General features: G+C 41.0%; 3 protein-coding genes across 4 annotated transcripts in view; 1 reads left to right on the top strand and 2 right to left on the bottom strand.

Annotated features, from left to right (window-relative positions):
• Positions 1-19,950, bottom strand: part of LOC133837618 (uncharacterized protein DDB_G0281497) — a 61,457-nt gene that overhangs the window by 8,021 nt on the left and 33,486 nt on the right. Inside the window, exons 1-2 of one of the 2 annotated variants that reach the window (XM_062268444.1) lie at positions 4,156-4,394; positions 2,994-3,084 (exon numbers count right to left, since the gene is read on the bottom strand). In XM_062268444.1, coding sequence (XP_062124428.1) covers positions 2,994-3,041 — 48 coding nt within the window. In that variant the 5' untranslated portion in view covers positions 3,042-3,084; positions 4,156-4,394. Of the gene's footprint in view, positions 1-2,993; positions 3,085-4,155; positions 4,395-19,950 lie in introns of those variants that run through there. The other variant, XM_062268445.1, reaches the window with a different exon arrangement.
• On the top strand, positions 7,411-19,358 carry LOC133837611 (mitogen-activated protein kinase kinase kinase 4). The gene is given in 9 exon segments (XM_062268432.1): positions 7,411-8,015; positions 12,534-12,731; positions 14,419-15,212; positions 15,272-15,545; positions 15,606-15,650; positions 15,652-15,855; positions 15,913-18,637; positions 18,755-18,934; positions 18,999-19,358. Coding segments are annotated over 9 exon segments (4,773 nt in total). The 5' UTR covers positions 7,411-7,746; the 3' UTR covers positions 19,083-19,358.
• LOC133837623 (uncharacterized) lies at positions 19,434-19,878 on the bottom strand. The gene is made up of 2 exons (XM_062268450.1): positions 19,780-19,878; positions 19,434-19,718 (listed from the first exon to the last, which is right to left on the bottom strand). Exons 1-2 carry the CDS (start codon positions 19,784-19,786, stop codon positions 19,504-19,506), a joined length of 222 nt encoding a protein of 73 aa, XP_062124434.1. The 5' UTR covers positions 19,787-19,878; the 3' UTR covers positions 19,434-19,503.

Below are 19,950 nucleotides of genomic sequence, written 5' to 3'. Positions count from 1 at the left end.
ATATAATATATAAATTATTTATATATTTATATAATACGAAAAGTTGATTTCTGATTCTTAAAAATTTGGTTGCTATCCTAAAAGTTATTTTGGCAAAAAAACACGGCTTGCAGTCGTCTCTTAGTTGCTTTGGTTGATACTATAGAATATTTTGTACCATACAGTATAATGTTATTGCGGTATATTTAAATATTTTTTCGGTATACTCATTTATATTTATATATGACGTAAAGTTATTTCGCTTCTTAGTTGTGTTGGTGGATAATATGGTATATTTCATGACATATGGTATATTGTTTATGTAGTTGTATAACAATATACCAAATATAGCGTTCGGTTTATTTAAATATTTTTTCGGTATACTCATTTGATTATTTTAAGAATACCGCAATGTTTTGGTAATACTGTAATCGGTATGCGGGTATTTCACAGCTGAGCCACCTCGACTTTCTTACTTGTTGCTTTTCTTGTGGTTGGAGGAGTGGCTCAAAGTCTTTGTTGGTTCAAATGCAGGGCAACCCGCACAGTTTTATGGCCAACGAAAAATGTTAAGGTTTCGGCATAATAGGCCATTATGCGCATAGTGAGAGAGAGATAACCAGACGGCTGTTAAAGCTGTTTAGCATTTCGAGTTGCCCTCAATGTGACGGCTTGTTTTGAAGGGCAAGCGAGGTGGCAGTGTTACAATCAAAACAATTGAAATGTTTATTGAAAAACGTACACATACATACATATGTATGTACATTACAGTCTAGCTGATAAACTGTGGAAATGTTTAGTAAACAATTCTTCGCTTGAGAGAAGCTCAACACATATCACATTAATTATTATTAATTGCGCGCAAATGAGCATTTCAAAGCGTTTAAACACGATATTAATATAAACAATTTTATGAGGTTGTTGCGAATACAAAACCGTCAAGTTTCGAGTAGAATGAATCTACTTGCGATTTTATTCGTTTTAATAATATAATTTGAGGTTTTTGCGTAAATCGAATATTCAACTATTTAAAAAATTCCGCCGACATTTTATTGGTGAACTTTGATTAAATTCTAACCGAAATGTGGTGCACTTTGTTTAAAATATATACTTCTTTATATTAATTTGATTATTCGTTACCACAGTTGTGAATAATATGATGTGTCACAATTCTTATATACCTCTCACTATTGCTTAAAATTGAGCTGCTTAAGTGTGCTTTGTAATTTAAAGCAATTTTACTCTTGTACAAAATTATTTCGGTGCTATCCTAATAAAGTATTCTAATTACCTATCAATTATAAATTTGTTATCTTTTCTTTTTATTCATTTAATATTTTTAATACTTATACGTACTTTCATTCTGCTTCTTTATTTCTCGCAGTGTTTTCTTGTGCGTCTAATGAAGGCAACGCGCATTGCAGCCAACAAAATGGTGGCTAAAACCGGCCTGCAGCGTGCCACTTAAGCTGCAACTTTGGCTTGAGGATTGGGCTCAGTTCTTGGGCCTGTTCTTGGGCCTGGGCCTGGGCAATGAACTCATCGCGGAGCCCAAGCCCAAGGCTAAGGATATTTTTAGATCCACCAAAGCAAGAAAGAAACAAAGTGAGTTTGCTGCTTGTTAAGTATGTTTTTTTATTTAATGTTTTATTGTTGCACTCTGGCGTGCATTGGCCTAATTAGCAGCTTAATGCAACAACAACAACAACGGTGGCGGCAAATAAAATGCATTTGGCTTTATTCACTCGTGCACTCATTTGCAATTCAAACAGAGTCGCACAAGTTGGCCGCATTGCTAGCTAGCTGACTCGCTGACTCGTTGCTTTTAGCCAGATGTGTGGCAGTTGTTGTTGGTATTGGTGGCAGCTTACTCATCGCCTGGTTCGTTGGCCACGATCGGCAGCAAGCAGCCGGCACAAGTCGCAAGCGAAGCCAGAGTTATAAGCCACATGCTGCACACTTTGGTGGCAACAAAGTGGTTATTTTTTTTTTTTGTTGGGTAATCCGAGAGCATTTCGACATGATCATGTTTCATGAGAATATCATTTATTATTTTTAACTGAGTGAATTCTTTAAATGCGGTTAAGCACTTTGGCTTTGGCTGCAGCGCTAACTTCTCTTGAATAGATCTTGGCTCTGACGACAAACGGCCAAGATGACGATGACTATGACGCCAAGCGTCGCGACTCTGTTTCGACTTGTTGCCTTTTGCCGTTGCTGTTGCTGTTGCCTTTTGCCGTTGGTGATTGTGATGTTGCCACATAATGTATATATACACAATATATACTTATGTACATTCAAGTGGAATTGGCTTTGAGCCAAAGCCAGAGACAGAGCCCAAAGAGCTAACGACCGCGGGTTGGCATGACTTCATTGTGCTTTCTATATACAGATATATGGATTGCAAAATGTATAACAATCGACAAAGACTGAGACTGAGACTGAGACAGAGACCGTGAGAGAGACAGAGAGAGATAGAAAGGAACAAAGCTAGCGAACGAAAGAGAGGGAAAGAACAGATGTTTGATCTTTGATTCATTCATAAGTCGACGCGATCTTTGTTAGCACTAACAGTTATAGCATAGTGCAAAATACAAAATTATGCCGAAACTTTTGAGTGGGTTTTTTTTTTTTCTTAAATAGAATTTCCCCCTTCGTATAACGTTTCCTTTAATAAATTTCTTTATGTGTCATATTATATGCTTAAGTGGAAAAGGTCTAAGGTCTGCGTTTTAGAATTTAAATTTATAGAAATATACTGCTCTTTTTCTTTAGACAATGTTTTCACTCCCAATCCGAATCCGAATTTAAATTTGAATTATCTTAAGAAAATATGGTTAGGTTTTCGTTCGAAATATACTTTTTTCTTGTAATAAAATTTATTGGGTTATAATATATTATAAAAGTCAAATGAATGAAATTAAGCGTATTCTATTCTACATATATGTAGAAAAGACTCTTTAGACAATCGTTTCATTGCCAATTTATATTTTAAATTTGTTTTATTAACTTACTTGCGAGTGCAATTTCCAGTCCTTGTAGGCCTTTACAATGTAATCCATTTCCGGGGAATTTCTCGTTCTGGTTCCGTTAATCAAAAATAATCTGTAGTATGTAAAAACATGAAACATTCTAAGTATATGTATGTGTATTTCGATCTAGTATATTATATGCATATATAAGTATGTGTATTCCACTTCACTCTCACTTATCGGTTGATATTGTTTTTTCATATATTGTTCTTTGTATCAATTGTTTTTAGTTTGTGCACGATATTTTGCATTTTTCCACGATTATCACGCGCTTTTTCAGTTGCTGTCTCTATCTATTGAGGAGATATTGAATGTGTCTGTACATTATGTACTCAATTTTACAGATATTCCTATATAATCGATTTACTACTATAACGAATTGTGTTAGCCAAGGTACGAAAGGAGAGAGAGAGAGCGAAGAGCGATAGAAAAAACCCAAAGAAATCGTTTTGTCTTTTGCACTTGTGCAAATCTCCAGTGCGGCTTTTTTTTCGTATGACTCGTGTACAGGTGTTTGGGGGTGTGTGTATCGCAGTCTTTGTGTGCGTGCGTGTGTGTGTGTGTGTATGTGTGTGTTTTCCGTCTGCGACAACGTCAAGCGACAACAGCAACAACAACACAACGCATTGTACCGCATTTCGTGATCTTTTGCAGTTGACGTTGTGCTTTTTATCTACAACTTATTTTTTTGTTATTATTTTTAATTTATTTTTTTACGCTTGTGTTAAGATGTTCAGGCTGACAACAAGTCATTTGCACAATGCAAAAGTGCATCAAGATATAATACAAATAATATATGCCGTGATGTCTATAAAATGCATAAGACATACACAAAGCAATCTACATAATTTATATACTACATAAATACATACATCAGCGCAAAAGAAAAAATAACAAAAAAAAAAAAACAGCAACAGTTAAATATAATAATTAATTGAATTGTTGTTTGGCAACAGATGCTGTTTGTTTTTGTTGTTGCTGCTGCGACGCTTGACAACAACCAAAGCGCTCCAACTCGAACTGTTTATGCGCGATTTCATCTATCTATGTATGTGTGTGTGATGTACATGTAGTTGTATTTTAATGGCAACCTCTTTTTTTTGTGTGTTAAATTTTGTTTTTGGGCAGTCACTGGCACACTCACACAAATGGAACTGACAGCAAAGACGACGACGGCAACAACGACGACGACGGCTGCGGCAGTGGCGGCGACAACGCGAGCGTGTGTGGGGTGGCGTAGAGGGTTGAGAGGTGCTCAGATTTTCGCAGCGCGCACACGACTAATACTAATACTAAACACTAACAACAACACACACAGCCTGGCAGTGGGCAGCCCAACCAACTTCAAGTAACGCTCGATAACAACTGACTGACTGAGCTGCCTCCAGCGAGTTCCAAACTGACGACGACGATGGGCAGCGCACAATGATCGTCAAAGCTTGCTGCGAGCGCCAACGGCGGAAGCTCTCGCTCTCTGACTGTGTTGTCTGACTCTCCCTTATGTGCGCTCACACGCATAGGCTCTCCCGCTCTCAGTGACTCTCGGGGCAATCCGTTGTCTGCATGTGCACTGTATGTCTGGAGAGCAGTCCATTGTATGCAATTTAAGAATGGATATTAAGGTGCAGACGACAAAGGCGCACACTCGCGCATACACGCATAACGTCCGTATGTATCGTTGTATAACGCATGTAATAAGTAAACTGGAAGAATCTCTCAAATGTTTGTGCAAGTGTTCTACGCCCACGCTCCTGCACACTCACACGCGTACAAACGCACATTTGTTTTTAAAGGTGAGTGTGTGTGTGTGTGTTTGTAAATGTACACATCACGCTGATTGCGCTTGCTTAAGTGATAATCATTTGTTATTGTTGTTGATAACATGTAATCAAAGAGAAAGCCACTTGTTGGCTGGCATCAAATTCAGAGCGAACAGTGCCCGATAACAACAATTGTGAGGAGAGTCTTAGGTTGCGCTATTTAAGCGCTACGTAGAACCAAGATGCTATCAAACATGGGGTCCATTCCCAGCACGCTGGTCAACGTCATGGCAATGAGCGTTAGCCTGAAGATGAATATGTGTGTAAGTGTACATATGTGTGTGTGCAAGTGAGTACATACTTTATTTATGGAAGAAAAGTGTGAATGGAAATGCGCAATTGAAAATACTGGAAAGTTTGCTTTGTAAGTAAGAATAAAGCAGCTTTATGAAGGGAAATGGGGATTTTTTTCTGTTTTGTATTTTTGTAAGCAATTTAGAGAGACAGTCATATTGTTAGAAATACGCGTTGACTTATCATCATTGTGTTGACAACGCACACATTTTCATTTTTTTTTTTTGTGATGACTATCAGAACAAGTTGTTGTTGTTATTGTTGTGCCGTGATAAGAACAATGATGGGTTCGGTGTCAAACAAGGCAATCCATGTTGGATGTACAAAACCAAGCAAAAAAATCTAGGGAATATATCGATAGCGGCTATCTATTAAACTCACCCGCTAACGGTAAATAATGTACACAAAATGCGTCAGCTTCAGTCATAATTATTATAATTTCCTTTTTTTGTGGGCTGTTGTCATGGCCTGATATCGTGGTTTATAAGTAAAATGAGGACAACTTGGAATATAATTGTTTATAACTGTTACACAGATGATTCAGTTTCCAGCGAATAAAAGTGAAACCGTTATATACTTATAGTGTGAGGTGAGGGATTGTGCTGAAAGTTGTGACGTCACAGTTTCAATTCATGGCGACGATGATCCGACTTAATACTAAATTTGTTTTATGATATAAAAAAATATGTGTTAATTATGAAAACACGTACAAATCAACGCTGAGCAAGATGTATTTTGCTTCTTTTTTTTCTCAGATTTTTGTGGTTGTGGTTTTGTTTGTAAATTTCGCGCGTTTGCGCACAAAAGATGTTTTGTGTTGTGTGAGGATCTGATATATACAATTTGGTTAATAACTTGGGCAAAGGCAAAACACCTCAAAATGGGTCCAAGCTGACAACTTGTCGAGCTGGGTATATGTGTGTTTGCATAGACACATTATGGCTCAATTATTAAAACGCAACTAATTTGTAGCACACACAAATGCCAAATGGCAATTGGCAACTGACGTTGTTCGAGCTTTGAAGTTTCCATGATATCTTAAATATGTTAGCTGTCAAAAAATGCAAATAACCTGATTGGACTCTAATGTAAGATGTGTGACACCTTTGGAAAAAATACGATAAACACCATAAAAACAAATCAAAATTTGTTTATCAGCCAACATTGGTTTTCAGTGGGCCGCAAAGTCAAGGCTACAATTTCGAAACTCTGTAACGCGTATACATTTTAACGCCTTTTGGCGGACATTGGCTGCAGCTTAATTCGACTTGGGATTCTAATTTAATTACGAATTCAATATAATTTATTAGCAGCAAAACTTAAAACTTCACAAGTGCAGATGGCAGTGTGTACACTCAAATAATTTCAAATTAATGTATAACATTTTATCGCGCCATACAGCAGTGACATAGCGTTCAGCTTTAAGTGCGGTGTTGACTTCAATTTTTTTATCTGGCAACGCTATTTACTAGAGCTTTTTGTTGACTGAAAAAGGCGGAAAAAGCCGTTACTTAGTGTAATATTTTAAAAGTAATTTACAGTTACGAAATTTGTATACTCGTTTCGGTGAAATTATTAGTAAATCTGTAGTGTTGTATATTTTTCCTAATAAGAAATATATTTTAAATTTTTGCTTTTGCTCTTCCATATCTTATAGGCGTTGTTTATTTGTGTGATTTTCTACTTCTAAAGAAAGGTTATCAATTAATTTGAAGCTTATCTATTGTTTATTTGATAACAAACTGATTCTTTTAACGGTAAACAACCCTATCAGCTGTTACTAACCAGTTGCATTTCCCAAGAAACCGGTTGCGCGATTCAATGGTATTCATCAAACTGTAAACTTTTTTGGTATTTTTTGGGCAAGTCTTTTTAGTTTTTTTTTTTTAATTTGCTGCTTAACAGTTAATATATCGGCTAAATAGTTTTAGTTTAATAGTTTAACAGAATTATTTTATTGTATTGCATATTTGATAAAACTCTGTATTTAAAGTTTTATAAATTATACCAGTTTGACCGGTATATGAAGTTTGATATTACAATTTTAAAAATTAGTTTCGGTATATTTAGAAGCTTTGTTATTTCCTAAATTGTTTTGAAAATCAACTTAACCATTTTGTAATTAAAAAATAAGAGGTTTATTTATGCTTTGGTGTGAATATTTAGAAAATATCAACGTATTTCAACAAGTGTAACCAGCCACTCACAAAATATGTCAATATTATTGCACGACTTAAATAGTACATTTTGAAAGGCAGCTTACGGTCACGCTGGCTTGCAGTTAAACCGCAATGTTGTGCAGGTAACAACGCGTCGTGCGTTGTATAGTTTGTCACCTGTTTGCTCGACCCGTTGAAAATAAAGGTGTGGAAGTATTTGAAAATTAACCCGTCGTTTTGGTCGTTACGAATTCGCGTGTGTGTTCGTGCGTTCGTGTGCCGTGAAAGTACAAAATTATAATAAATTTGATTAGCGACAGTGCAAAAAAAGGGAAAAAACTAAAGCCAACCGTGTGCAAATATAAATATACCTATAAATACATATATATGAGTGAACGCTAGTGAGTGTGTGTTTGTGCTTAAGAATTCCGAGAAAGAACAACAACAACAACAACTTCTAAGATGTCAAACAATCGTCGCAGAGTGCGTACCATTGATTACGCCGCCCTCCAAGGCCTGCAACTGTCAGCGGTGGCGATGAAGGCAACAACGACGACGGCGATGTCGCCGCCAGCACAAACAGAAGCAGAGGCAGAAGCAGTGACAGAAACAGAAGCAGAGCAGTCACCTACAGCTCCTTTGCCGGCTACAGTTTTAGAGTCACCTCCAGGCCCACCTCCCGTGCCACCAATCAGATTACGTCGTGAACTCAATGTGGATGAGGATGCAAGGTAAGCAGACGGAGATGAAGGTAGAGTGAGAGAGTGAGATGAAGTGGTTTTTGATTATGATGTACAGTTGTTGTTTTTGTTGCCAATGCCGGCGACGCGAGTCGTCGAGAAAAACCCAAAAGCACAACAACAACAACAACATCAGCTTAAACACGCGTGCACATAAGTATTTGTGCGAGTGTAGAGCTTTAGTATGTGTATGTGTGTTTGTATTCGCTTGAACGATGGTGTATTTGTTTTTTTTTTTATCTTTTGATATTTCTTTTCATTTTGCTCCCGCATATTTCGTTAGCTCCATTTGTCCAAAACGTAAACAACGTGTTTTTTAAAGCTGCGCTTTTGTTGCGTTATTTGCGTTTTCTTTTATGCCAATTGCAATTGTTGCTGTTCGAGCGCCAGCAAAAAATCAAAACGAAAAAAATCGAAAACAAAAATTGAAACTGCAAGACAGCAATAAAAATGTAAATTTGGCTTGAAATTCAACACTCGTTGCGACTGTGGCATTCATCGCATATGTGTGTGTGTGTATAAATAATTGTACATCGCAGTTCTGGGGCCGGCAGAAAAAAAAACGGGGTCTTTCAAGATATTTGCTGATAAGAAAGCCATTTGCCTGATAAGACAACACACACATGTATGCGAATAAACATACATATATCTAAGACAGTTTTTACCTTTTCCGCTACGATTATTCATGCCCCACACACACACACTCGCACACACAACATTCTTGGAATATGTGTGTGTGAAGAGCATGTTTTGATTTGTCGCGTGGTTTGAGTGTGATACATGTTTCTTATGAAAATTTCACACATCGTTTTTATTTCATTTTTTTCGATCGCTGCTTTTAGCACAAAATAAAAACGTCAAACATAAAATTTCCCATGGCGAGGAGTGGGTGAGGGGGAAGCTATTGAAATTTAGTGAATTTCATTATTGCTCCTCCTTCGCCGCTTTCTCACTTGTTCTTCTTCCTCCTCAGACTGCGATACCAGTTTTATTTTTTTTCGCTGTATAACGGTGATGATCGGGGTGAAGGCTGCTGAAGTTAAAACGCGTTTAATTCAAAGACACACACACAGATACGTATGCAGCAATGTATGCGTTTGTGTGGACGTGTGCTTGCACATTTTGCTTTGTTAACCTCTTTCGTTATGCGTTGAAGCTCAAAGCGAAAAACCAATTCTGTTTTGTAAATCGAATTCGCTTTCTTCTCAATCTTCCAAGTTCCAGTCGAACGTCAATGGAATTCCTTAGCACCTCAGCTCGCTGACTGTCTGTCTCTCTGTCTCGCTCTGTCTGTGGGGTAACTGTAGTTTGCCAACGTCTCGCTTTGGAATGACGAACACACACTCACGTAGTCCCAAAATGGCGTTTGCTTGCGGCGGCACGATCAATGCCGAATTCCCATGCATTGCACTTGAACTTCAAATGGACCATCAACATCTGTTGCGCTCCCTTTCACTCTTACAACTTACACGTGTGGTTATCTCTGTCTTGCAAATACGCAAACAAAATACACGCAATAGTAATGTCGTAATTACGTGTGTTTGTTGGTGCATGTGTAATTACACATTTGATAAGCATAATTATGATACATGCAAAACATTTCCGCAATTCAAGCACACACTTACAAACAAAAATACACTTACGTCTTCTATGAACTGCGAAGTTCGCATTTTTCAAAATTATTTTCTTGTATACAAAATTCTTGTTCATAAATTTTTGCTGGGGCAATTGGGAAAAAGTGCGAGAAATACTTTCGATATGGTTGCATTAATAAACATACAATGTTCAAATACAACGTACAAGTGTAAAATTGATTTATGAAGAAATAACAAACATTGCAGCAAACTTACAAAGCTTAAATATTATAAAATAGTGAGCGTAAAATTTTATATTTTCTTGTTTTTGTAGATTAAAATTTGTTAGACTTTTTATTTTTAAATGCAAACTAAAGATAAACAAAGACATTAATTTCCCGATTTATTGAAATTTATAGTGCCAAAATGGGGTAAACAAACTGATAAAAAAAAACACGCCAGAAGGCTCTATTTAATTGCAGTTTAATCGTCGACTATCTATGATAATGCCCACTGTACATATCGCTTAATCTTCGACTATCTGCGATTATACCCACTGTACGTGTTTAATTAAATATACTTATTATGCGGCTGGCAATGATAACGAAATCATAAATAAATGGTTGATGTAATGTTTATATATGTACGATTCTACATACATTAAATGCGAAACAATTAGGTCCTCTAGGGACCTGTTGCAAGGCCACAATGTGTCACATTTATATAAATAAACTAGGAGCTAACATAGTCATTACTACTTAAATAGCTACTTTTATTTGAAAGTATAATTAGATCTTTTGTTCAACTTTGAACGTACATATATAGAAATGAATTAAAAGCGAAATTCATTATGGAAAACGAATGAACAGAAAGACATATGGTCAATTTGTTTAGTCTTGTCCCAGGTTGAAAAATTGGAAATAGATTATTTGTTGTACAAATAGATTTGCTCATTTTATAGATATGATCTATTGATTATTTACAATGTTGTTGCTATCAATTAGTGTTTGTTATCGAACTTTGTAGTTGAAAAACCTTTAACCTTCATTTGTTGTATACTAAATTTAAACACACGGTGCGTATGCATAATACTTATGTGATGTATACGCATCGTTGGCCATAAATCTGATGATATTGTCTAAAATTGAAAGCAATCGAGTAAACACAGCTGCTAATAAGTTGTGTGCGTACATAATAAAAATTTCATAAATTAACAATAATAAATAAATACTCTCGCCACAAACAAAATCGCTTGCTTGATCTGCCGCCAATTCGATCAGATCGAACATGTAGAGAGAGAGAGAGAGAGAGTAACAGAGCGAACGCCGCTTTGTTACGCTTTGCTTAACTTGCGTTCCACATGTTCTACCACTCTCGCTCGCGCTCTCACGGTTACTTGCACTCAAGTTCCACTCGTGCTATCTCACACTGCCACCCACAAAAAATTCACTCTCGCAGCACGCTAGCTCGCTCTCGCTTTCTCACTTACTCTGCTGTGCTGTCCCCACAACAAGCAAGCTGACAATTGGAATTGGATGACTCTTTTTTTTTCTGGGTCTGAGGTCCGCATGCCGTCGATTAGTTTGTCGCGCTTGGCTGTGGGCTGCAGTCGCCGCGACGCGTCGCTGCTCCTCCGTACATTAATTATACATGTGAACATACAAACTCACACACTCACACGTATACCGTGTAGGTATGTGTGTGCGTGCACATTCAATGTGAGACTGTGTATGACTATTCTCTGTGTACTATACACAACACAGAGACTACTACATGGGCTACATTTTTTGTGTGTTAAAGTGCTAATAAATTGACTCTCGGTCTGCCGCCGCAATTCAATTCGCAGCGACAATGGCCTCAGCAAGTGGTCGCTGTCTCTGCTTGGTTTATCCAAACGCGATTTGATTTCGGCTTCGGTTACGGTTATACAAATTGTGCTTATGTGCGTTTGTTCGTATGTGCGTGTGTTTTCATTTCTCATCTTTGCGACGCTCTTTTCTTTTTTCTGTGTTTACATTGTGAAATTCAAAGCGCGCGTTGCAATTTTTTTGGGGGAAGCGTGTGAACTTTGCGCCTGCCCAGCGACAATAACAACTATAATCACTTTGGGTTCCACTGTTGTTCCCTTTGCACACTCATCGCTCAGCAGCAGAGCGGAATCTGCTAGTGTGTGTATGTGTGTGTTTACTGTCGCGTGTCTGTGTGTTTGCGTTTGATTAAAAGTGTTGTCACAGTAGCCCCCCTTTCCCCTTTTACATTACACTTACAATTACACTTGCAAGTGCATAAATTCAATAGTATTTTTCACTCGTTTAGAAATCACATTTGTGAAATTAAAAGCTAACAACAATAACACAAGAACAACAACAACAACAGCGACGTCAAAGTCGATTGACACTTGTCAAATATTATCAAAAAGAGTTTTATCGCTATACTCGCAGTCCACAGTGGCTGCGCAACTGTGCCGAGTGCTCGTGAAACTGTAAAGCAGCCGAAATGCCGCGTAAAAAGTAAGTTAAAATTGCAGATTATGGCATAAAACGTAAATCTGATGAAACAGTGCAGGAAAATGTGGTGTGATTTCCCCGCCCCTCTTTTCCATATGTGTATATAAATCAAATCAGCAATGAAATTAAAGCATAATTAGAGGCGTGACAAGCGGCTGTCTGCTGTAAGCTGGCGATAAACAATTGATAAGATAATAAGAGCAAACGATCCAGTTTCCGCCTCCACCTTTCCGCCCTCGTCCTCCATGTCCGCCTACCTGCCCTAAACGGGCTTATGTCCATATTTGCCTGGCTTATCTTGGCCCAAACAGCAGTTGCTGGCCAATTAGTGCAACAATTAGTTGCTGCCTGTTCTGTGCTGTGCTGTGTGCTGTGCTGCTGATGATCGAATGATTCTCACACACAACAATATCCCAATTTTACTCTAGGGTGGAATACCGGGTCAAACAGACGCCATCGCGTCCCATGCAGATGGGCAACGGTCGCATCGGCACCTTGGAGGAGGATCTGCATCCAGAAGATGAGCTGGCCCACTATGATGTGTTTGGCTCAACGCCGCCGCGAACCCGTCAAAAGATCAAGAATCGTGACTGGGAACGCAAACAGAAAGTGGCCACAATTGTTGCGTAAGTAGTTTGCCATATTGCAATTCCACATTTTACTGGGATTTTGGATTTATTTGTTGTGTGTGTGTGTGTGCTGCATTCTCAAACATTAATCAATTTCTTGTATTGCAATTCCATTTGACTCATTGATTCAGTTAATAAAGTATCAAATAATCTTTTACAAAATGTTGTGTGGGTGTTTGTCGGTGTGTTTGTCCTAACTAACTGTTTATTCATGGATCCATCTGGTGTGGAAAGAAAAAAAAAACAAAAATTAACTTTATGGGGCTTTTTGGTAAATATCTTTTTCCCTTCAAAATATATTATATTGTGTTCTTCACATTGTTTGTCTGTAATTTCATTAATCTTCTGAAGTGGAAAAGTTCAAATTGGCTTCTACACGTTTTTTTCTTATAAATTCCCGTTCCATTGTGAAATATAAATATTTTTTTCAAATAAAGTAATCACTAAAGAAGAAGTAACAGAATTTGCTTGGATGCTTATATCATTTAAAAGTTTTAAGCACACTAGTTTAGTTGACTTACGTTGAAATATAATTATATTGTTTTTATTGCCTTGTTGAGGGTGGGACTCAGTTTACTTAACTTCGTTTGTTTGCCTTACATCTGTCTGCCCGTCTGTCTGCCTGTTTTTACTTCCATATCTCGTGATTTATAGCAGCTCGAACTACCTAAATTTTATGTAATACGAATATAGCAGATATTAAGAAATGTAACTAAGGTTTAATATCGATTTAGCAGTCCATAACACAGAATGAATTTTGCGTATAAGTGTTATTTGCAAATAAGCCGAAATCTGGCTAAATGCCAATTTATGTGGTAAGGAAAAATATTTGACCAGTGACTCAAATATTTAAACAATGAAACATATAAGAAGATATAGATTTTACTGTGTCTAGACTAATTTAATATTGCTTTTAAATCAATTCAATATCAATTACAAGTTGTCAAAAAAAGCTGATGAATGTTCACTTAATTAAATGAAATGCAAAGTTGTAAATTTTATACACTTTGATTACAACACGAATTTGTTAAGTTTTCGATAGTGTTCCTTTGCTGTTTTTTAAAAAGTAATCTTCTATTTTAATATAATTCAAATGTAATCAAAATCGGAATTCTTTTTCTCCTTAAAAATTGTTTAAAAACGGGTATTCGTTTGTGATTTCATAGGAAAAATCTTTAATCTTCGTAATATGTATGTTTTTATACTTATTCCAATATTCAATTACTTATTAGTGATCATACCTTAAATACTGAAAGTTTATCTTTGCTTTGCCTCACTGTCTAAAGGCTTCTCTAATGCGTGTTTTGTTTCTGAGAAGAATAACATTGATGGCCCATAAGTGACAACAATTTTTGCATCAAAGAATTTAAACAATGATCTAATCATTCATTCATTCCAAGACAGACGCCACGCTTCAGTGACGCAGTGTTGTTTGTGCTTTGAGCTTTGGTTTGACGTTCAGACTTAGGTTGAGGTAGGCGAGAGATGTTCCATTAATAATAATGCCCCTGACGATCCCCATTATACGTCATAAAAACCAAACAAACTGACTCAAGTCTACGAATAAGTCTTGTTTCAAGCATTTAATGTGTGCCATTAAAACAAAAACCTAATTTGCGCTGACGTTCTTTGTGAAAGCATTTTAATCAATTGCGTTATGCATTTCTCTCTCTTTGAATCACAGCTCCACAGATGCGCCTGCGAGCGTGGGAGGCACACCCAAGAAGGGAATGACGCGGATGGCACGATCACGGGTCCAGCGACGTAACACGATGGATTGCGCGCTGCTCAACGAAATGTTCGTCAACGACGAGGGCAAGCGCACCGATAAGCGATTGCAATCGCTGCTGCGCGACTCGGAGCGCGAGATGAAGAACTCTCTGGCGACGGCGACGTTGGTGCCGCCGCGTGGTAATAGCTTCCACGAAGGTGCGCATCCCCAAGAGGCACTCGATAAGATAATGCCGCTCAGTTCAGAGGTGTCGGCGCCGCTGCCATTGCGCATTGCCTCCAAGGTGGTGGAGAGTTGTAATCGGTATCGTTGTGTCTCCTCGCGACCAATTGGCTGTCGATCATCGGCGCCTCCTTTAGCATTTGCTCCACAGTTGCCACAGCTGCCGCAGTTGGGCACGGCGGATGGCAAACAGACGCCGGGATTGGCCAAGCGCAAGGATTTCCACGAAACGTTCGCCAATCTGATTAAGCTGGGCAGCGTGGACAGGCAGGATGCACGACTGTCCCAGGAGGAGCACACGTGGCAGACGGAGCTCAAGGATCTCATCTGGCTGGAGTTGCAGGCGTGGCAGGCCGATCGCACCGTCGAGCAGCAGGACAAATATCTGTTCGAAGCGCGTCACGGGGTTTCGGATTTGTTGACGCAAATCATTAGCTACAAGTTCCAGCCGCGCTATCGTCGCGAGCCCAGTTTGCTGAGCCTCGACAGCGGCATACACTCCGATGCCAATTCCAATGCCAGCTGTAAGTTTTGTTTACTATCTCCGCTTGCATTCCCTATACTAATTATACTGCCTTTACAGCTCCTTTGCCGAGCAAAATGTGTCAGGGTTGCATGTCGCTGTACTGCAAGGATTGCATGGATCAGCAGGAGTTGGCACTGCGTGAAGTTGAGGATCTGCTGACGCGTCTCGAGGCCGCTGAAGCATTGTATCCCTCGTCCCAGGCGATGGGAGCGTTGCATCCCATCTATAAGTCGCAGAGCTTTGTGGGACGCATCAAGTCAATGTGTTTGTGGTACAATATTACCAAGCAGAACAAGCTGAAGCTCAGCATACTGGGTAGAATACTAGCCAGGTGAGTAGACTGCCTGATGAAACGATTCTATATAACTAATAAATTCTTTGTTTCTCATAGACTGCAGGATGTCAAGTTCTCGTGGCCGGTGCAAACATCCTACAGGGGGAACGGACAGCGGAAATTCGTCCGCGTCGGGCGTGGACAACGAAAACGATTCGGCTGTGAATTCCATGGACTCCTCGAAGCCACCCAGCGTGGCGGGTAATGGTCAAGGAGCACGACGTGGTTGCGGCATGTCCTGTGCTCGCGTGCAGTTCATGCTGAATGATTCGACGCATGTGCCAGGCGAGGCTTCGAGCAGCAATGAGTAAGTGCTGCAGTTGTTGCTTTAAACTCAGTGCTAATTTCTTTTCTCCCATTCTAGATCGACATCGACAGAGGTTAGTCAGCTGTCCAACGATTTACAGCACAGCCAATTGCGCAAGAATTCAATGCACGACATCAACATCTTTAGCGTGGAGCCGCTGGGCACCTCGAGCAACGACTGCAACGGCGAACAATCGTCGGGATTGTATCGCAAGTTCATCGAGAATGTGCTGAAGTGTCGCGGTCTCGCCAAGTCCTTGGCTTTCCTCCACCAATTGCACAATGTGGCGCTGTACAAGGCGCACATTGCACTGGAGAAACCGGGCGCCGAGGATGTGGAAGACTTTGAGCTAGAGTCCGAGCCCATTGATTCGAATGTGCCGCGCATGGATCCGCAGATTAGTCACGAACAAATTGTCGAGCTACGCACTTATGGCTATTGGAGCGAAGAGGCGCAATCGATCAATCTGCCCTCGTACATTCCCACATTTGTGTTCCTCAGTGGCATTCCTTTGCAGTTCATGCACGAGTTCTTGCGCATGCGTCTCGAGACGCGTCCGGTGCGCCCCAATCCTCTTAGTCTCGAGCAGCTCATGAAGGAACTGCGCGAGGGTCTCACGCTGGCGTTGACGCATCGTGAGCGTTATCAACGTCACATTACGACGGCGCTGGCTGAGAACGAATCGGAACTGGTTAGCTACATTAATATACTAAATCAATACGATGCGACAGTGCGCAAAACGTTCGAGCTTTACTTGGATTATATCGATCAATTGGTGCTCGTTGCGGTGCCGGAAACGAACCAGAAATCGGTGCTGGAGAAGGAATGGATGTTCACCAAGCTCATCAGTCCCATGATCAAGGGCATGCATACCCTCGCTTCACAAAAGTTTTGCGGCATCATTAGCAAACTGTTGCGCAGCATTGCGAAGCGTCTGATTCAGCGTTCTGCTGAGCTGGATGAACAGATTGCGGGCACGACGCACAGCAACAACGATAACGAGGAGCTGAAGTGGCAACTGCTTACCATTTGTCGCGAGACGCAGGCGCTGCTCACCGAGGAGCGTGAACGTTCCATCAAGGTGCTCTTCTTTGCCAAGACCTTTTGTCGTGACGTTGAGACAACGGACTTTCATCGCGAGCACTACGAACACGATGTGGCCAATCATCAGCATGATTTCATTTGTTCGGATGTGAAGGCTGCATTCAAGTTACTGCAGGAGGATGTGCTCGAGGTGCGCAACAAACTAACGGAGATTATCAAAGGTGTGCAGCATCGGTGTTGTCTCAACAACATGCAGGATCTGGACGAACAGGATCGCCTGGCTGTGCTTTCGCGCACGCGCGAAATCCTGCATCAGGGATACAAGTTTGGCTTCGAGTACCACAAGGATGTGATACGACTGTTCGAGCAGCGCATCATGGACCAAAAGGACAGCTCTCACACCGTGGAGTTGGCACTGGGCATCATCTCGTTCGCCAAGATGTGGATGCACTTTGTGATGGAGCGTTGCGAGCGTGGGCGTGGCATGCGTCCACGTTGGGCTTCGCAGGGTCTTGAGTTCCTGATGCTCGCCTGCGATCTGCAGATCACTCAGCATCTGGACGATCGGCAGTTCGAGGAGCTGAAACAGCAAATGGATCGTTGCATTTCGCATGTGATTGGCATCACTTCCGAGCCGGAGAAGGTGGCGCGCAAGAAAGCATCGCCACGCACACGCAAGACATCCTCGCCAGCGACAAGCCGCTCCCGAACACCGACACGCACTCCCATGTCCGCTGGCGTTGTGCTGAATCCCAATACGCCGCCGCTTCTGTCGCCGCCATACAACAAGCTGCTGTATCCACAGTTCAGTCTCAAGGAGGAGCTGCTGCAGCAGAACTCGGCCACATACAGTTCCGTGGACAGCACCGACTATGTGGAGGCGCCGCTTGGAGGCGCCAACGGTGAGCTGCGACTGCTGGTGCCACAGACGCCGCCCATTTCCTTGGCGTCTGGCAAGAGCAGCAGCAACTCGACGCCGCTCGCCTCGCGTCATGAGCGAGTGCGCGATGCGGTCAATCGACTGGACTTAGATTTGGAAGAGCATTTGCGAGAACGTCGTCTCATTGGCCAGGTTAAGGCGCTTAATTCTTGTGACAAGGTGCAGATACGGGCGCGTAGCGTCAACTTCCGCTGGCATCGCGGCATCAAGATTGGCCAAGGGCGCTTTGGCAAAGTCTACACGGCTGTCAACAACAATTCGGGCGAACTGATGGCCATGAAGGAGATTGCCATACAGCCGGGCGAGACGCGTGCGCTGAAGAATGTCGCCGAGGAGCTAAAAATATTGGAGGGCATCAAGCACAAGAATCTGGTGCGTTACTATGGCATCGAAGTGCATCGCGAGGAGCTGCTCATCTTCATGGAACTCTGTTCCGAGGGTACACTCGAGTCGCTGGTTGAGCTGACTGGCGGTTTGCCAGAGGCGCTGGCGCGTCGCTTCACGGCACAGCTGCTCTCCGGTGTGGCCGAGCTGCATAAGCACGGCATTGTGCATCGGGACATCAAGACGGCAAACATATTCCTTGTCGATGGCAGCAACAGTCTGAAGTTGGGTGACTTTGGTTCGGCGGTCAAGATACAAGCGCACACCACAGTGCCGGGTGAGCTGCAAGGTTATGTGGGCACTCAGGCCTACATGGCGCCAGAGGTGTTTACCAAGACGAATAGCGATGGCCATGGACGCGCGGCCGATATCTGGTCGGTGGGTTGCGTTGTCGTCGAAATGGCCTCGGGCAAGGTAAGTGTGCGAGTTAACTGATAAGCTGACGATAACAGCAGCAAGTGATGCAAGAACGTGAAGCAGGCGAGTAATTTTTTTTGGGTTTTTCTATTGTTGCTATTGTTGTTATTGTAGCGTCCCTGGGCACAGTTTGATTCCAATTTCCAAATCATGTTCAAAGTGGGCATGGGTGAAAAGCCCCAGGCACCGGAGAGTCTCTCGCAGGAGGGTCACGAGTTCATTGACAACTGTCTGCAGCACGATCCCAAGTTACGTATGACGGCCATGGAACTGCTCGAGCAGAACTTTTGCAAGGTAAGTGAAAGGCAATTGAGGCAATTTATCCAATTAAACTAATCGATGCACTTTCCTTTTTCAGTCTGGCCGCGATGAGGAGTACAGCACCGAGCAGTTGCAGGCACAAATGCGAGGCTCCTTCAGGCGCAACGTGGTGCAGACTTAGATGCAAGAATTAAAATGAAAATGTGTATCTACGCGTACTAAATACTTATTACTACTATATACTATTGTCATATTTGTTATCGATTGCACACACGCTATATAAGTGTGTGAATATATGTGCGTGTGCATTGTATATCTGTGTGTGTGCTTGAGTGTGTAAATGTATGATTCGAATGTGTGTGTATGTGTTTATAATTTATGTAAGGTCGAGCTGTGCAATGGCCGTGCCTAGTTTTTATTCTGGACAATAAAATATCCTATGAATATTTGTAAAGCACAAGAAACCGCACAATCAATCCTAATCCAAGAATCCTTATCAGCCAAAATCAATAAGAAATTAAAAGAAAATCCATGGAATTGATTTGCAAATTTATTAAATTCTTGTTGGCAATTGAAACTTAAAGTTCAATTGAATTCGTGATTTACTTTCCAGCATAGTTGGGGTAGATTGTGCTCACTTCAGGTGACTGGATGGTGGTTGGAGCAGTTGGGGGTCCATCCGGTCCAGCTGGTGCGCCGGCTTCACCGTTGGGTGGGGTTGGAGCCGCTGTGGGAATTGGTGGAATTTCCTGGGCCTTGATCAAAGGCATAGTGCAGAGCACGATTGCCAGGAACAGGCTCAGCAGCAATTGGAAGACTGTAACAAAGGATAATCCTATGATCAATTCCATTCGAGACGATTCGCTTTTGTTACTCACATTTCATGTTGATAGATTTTCGTTGACTGGTGTGGCGATGTGGTCAACTTGTGACTTTTATGCCTAACGCAATTTCCATGAATTTGTTTAGTTCTTTTTTTAATTAATTGAAAAGATTATCGTTGGGTTTATCTTTCGGCGCTTATCGTGGACGGTTTGAATGAATATAAT

The sequence above is a fragment of the Drosophila sulfurigaster genome, chromosome 2R (assembly GCF_023558435.1).
Source record: "Drosophila sulfurigaster albostrigata strain 15112-1811.04 chromosome 2R, ASM2355843v2, whole genome shotgun sequence".
NCBI lineage: Eukaryota > Metazoa > Arthropoda > Insecta > Diptera > Drosophilidae > Drosophila > Drosophila sulfurigaster.
Note: the sequence above shows the minus strand (reverse complement) of the source record. Positions and strands in the feature narration are given on the sequence as shown.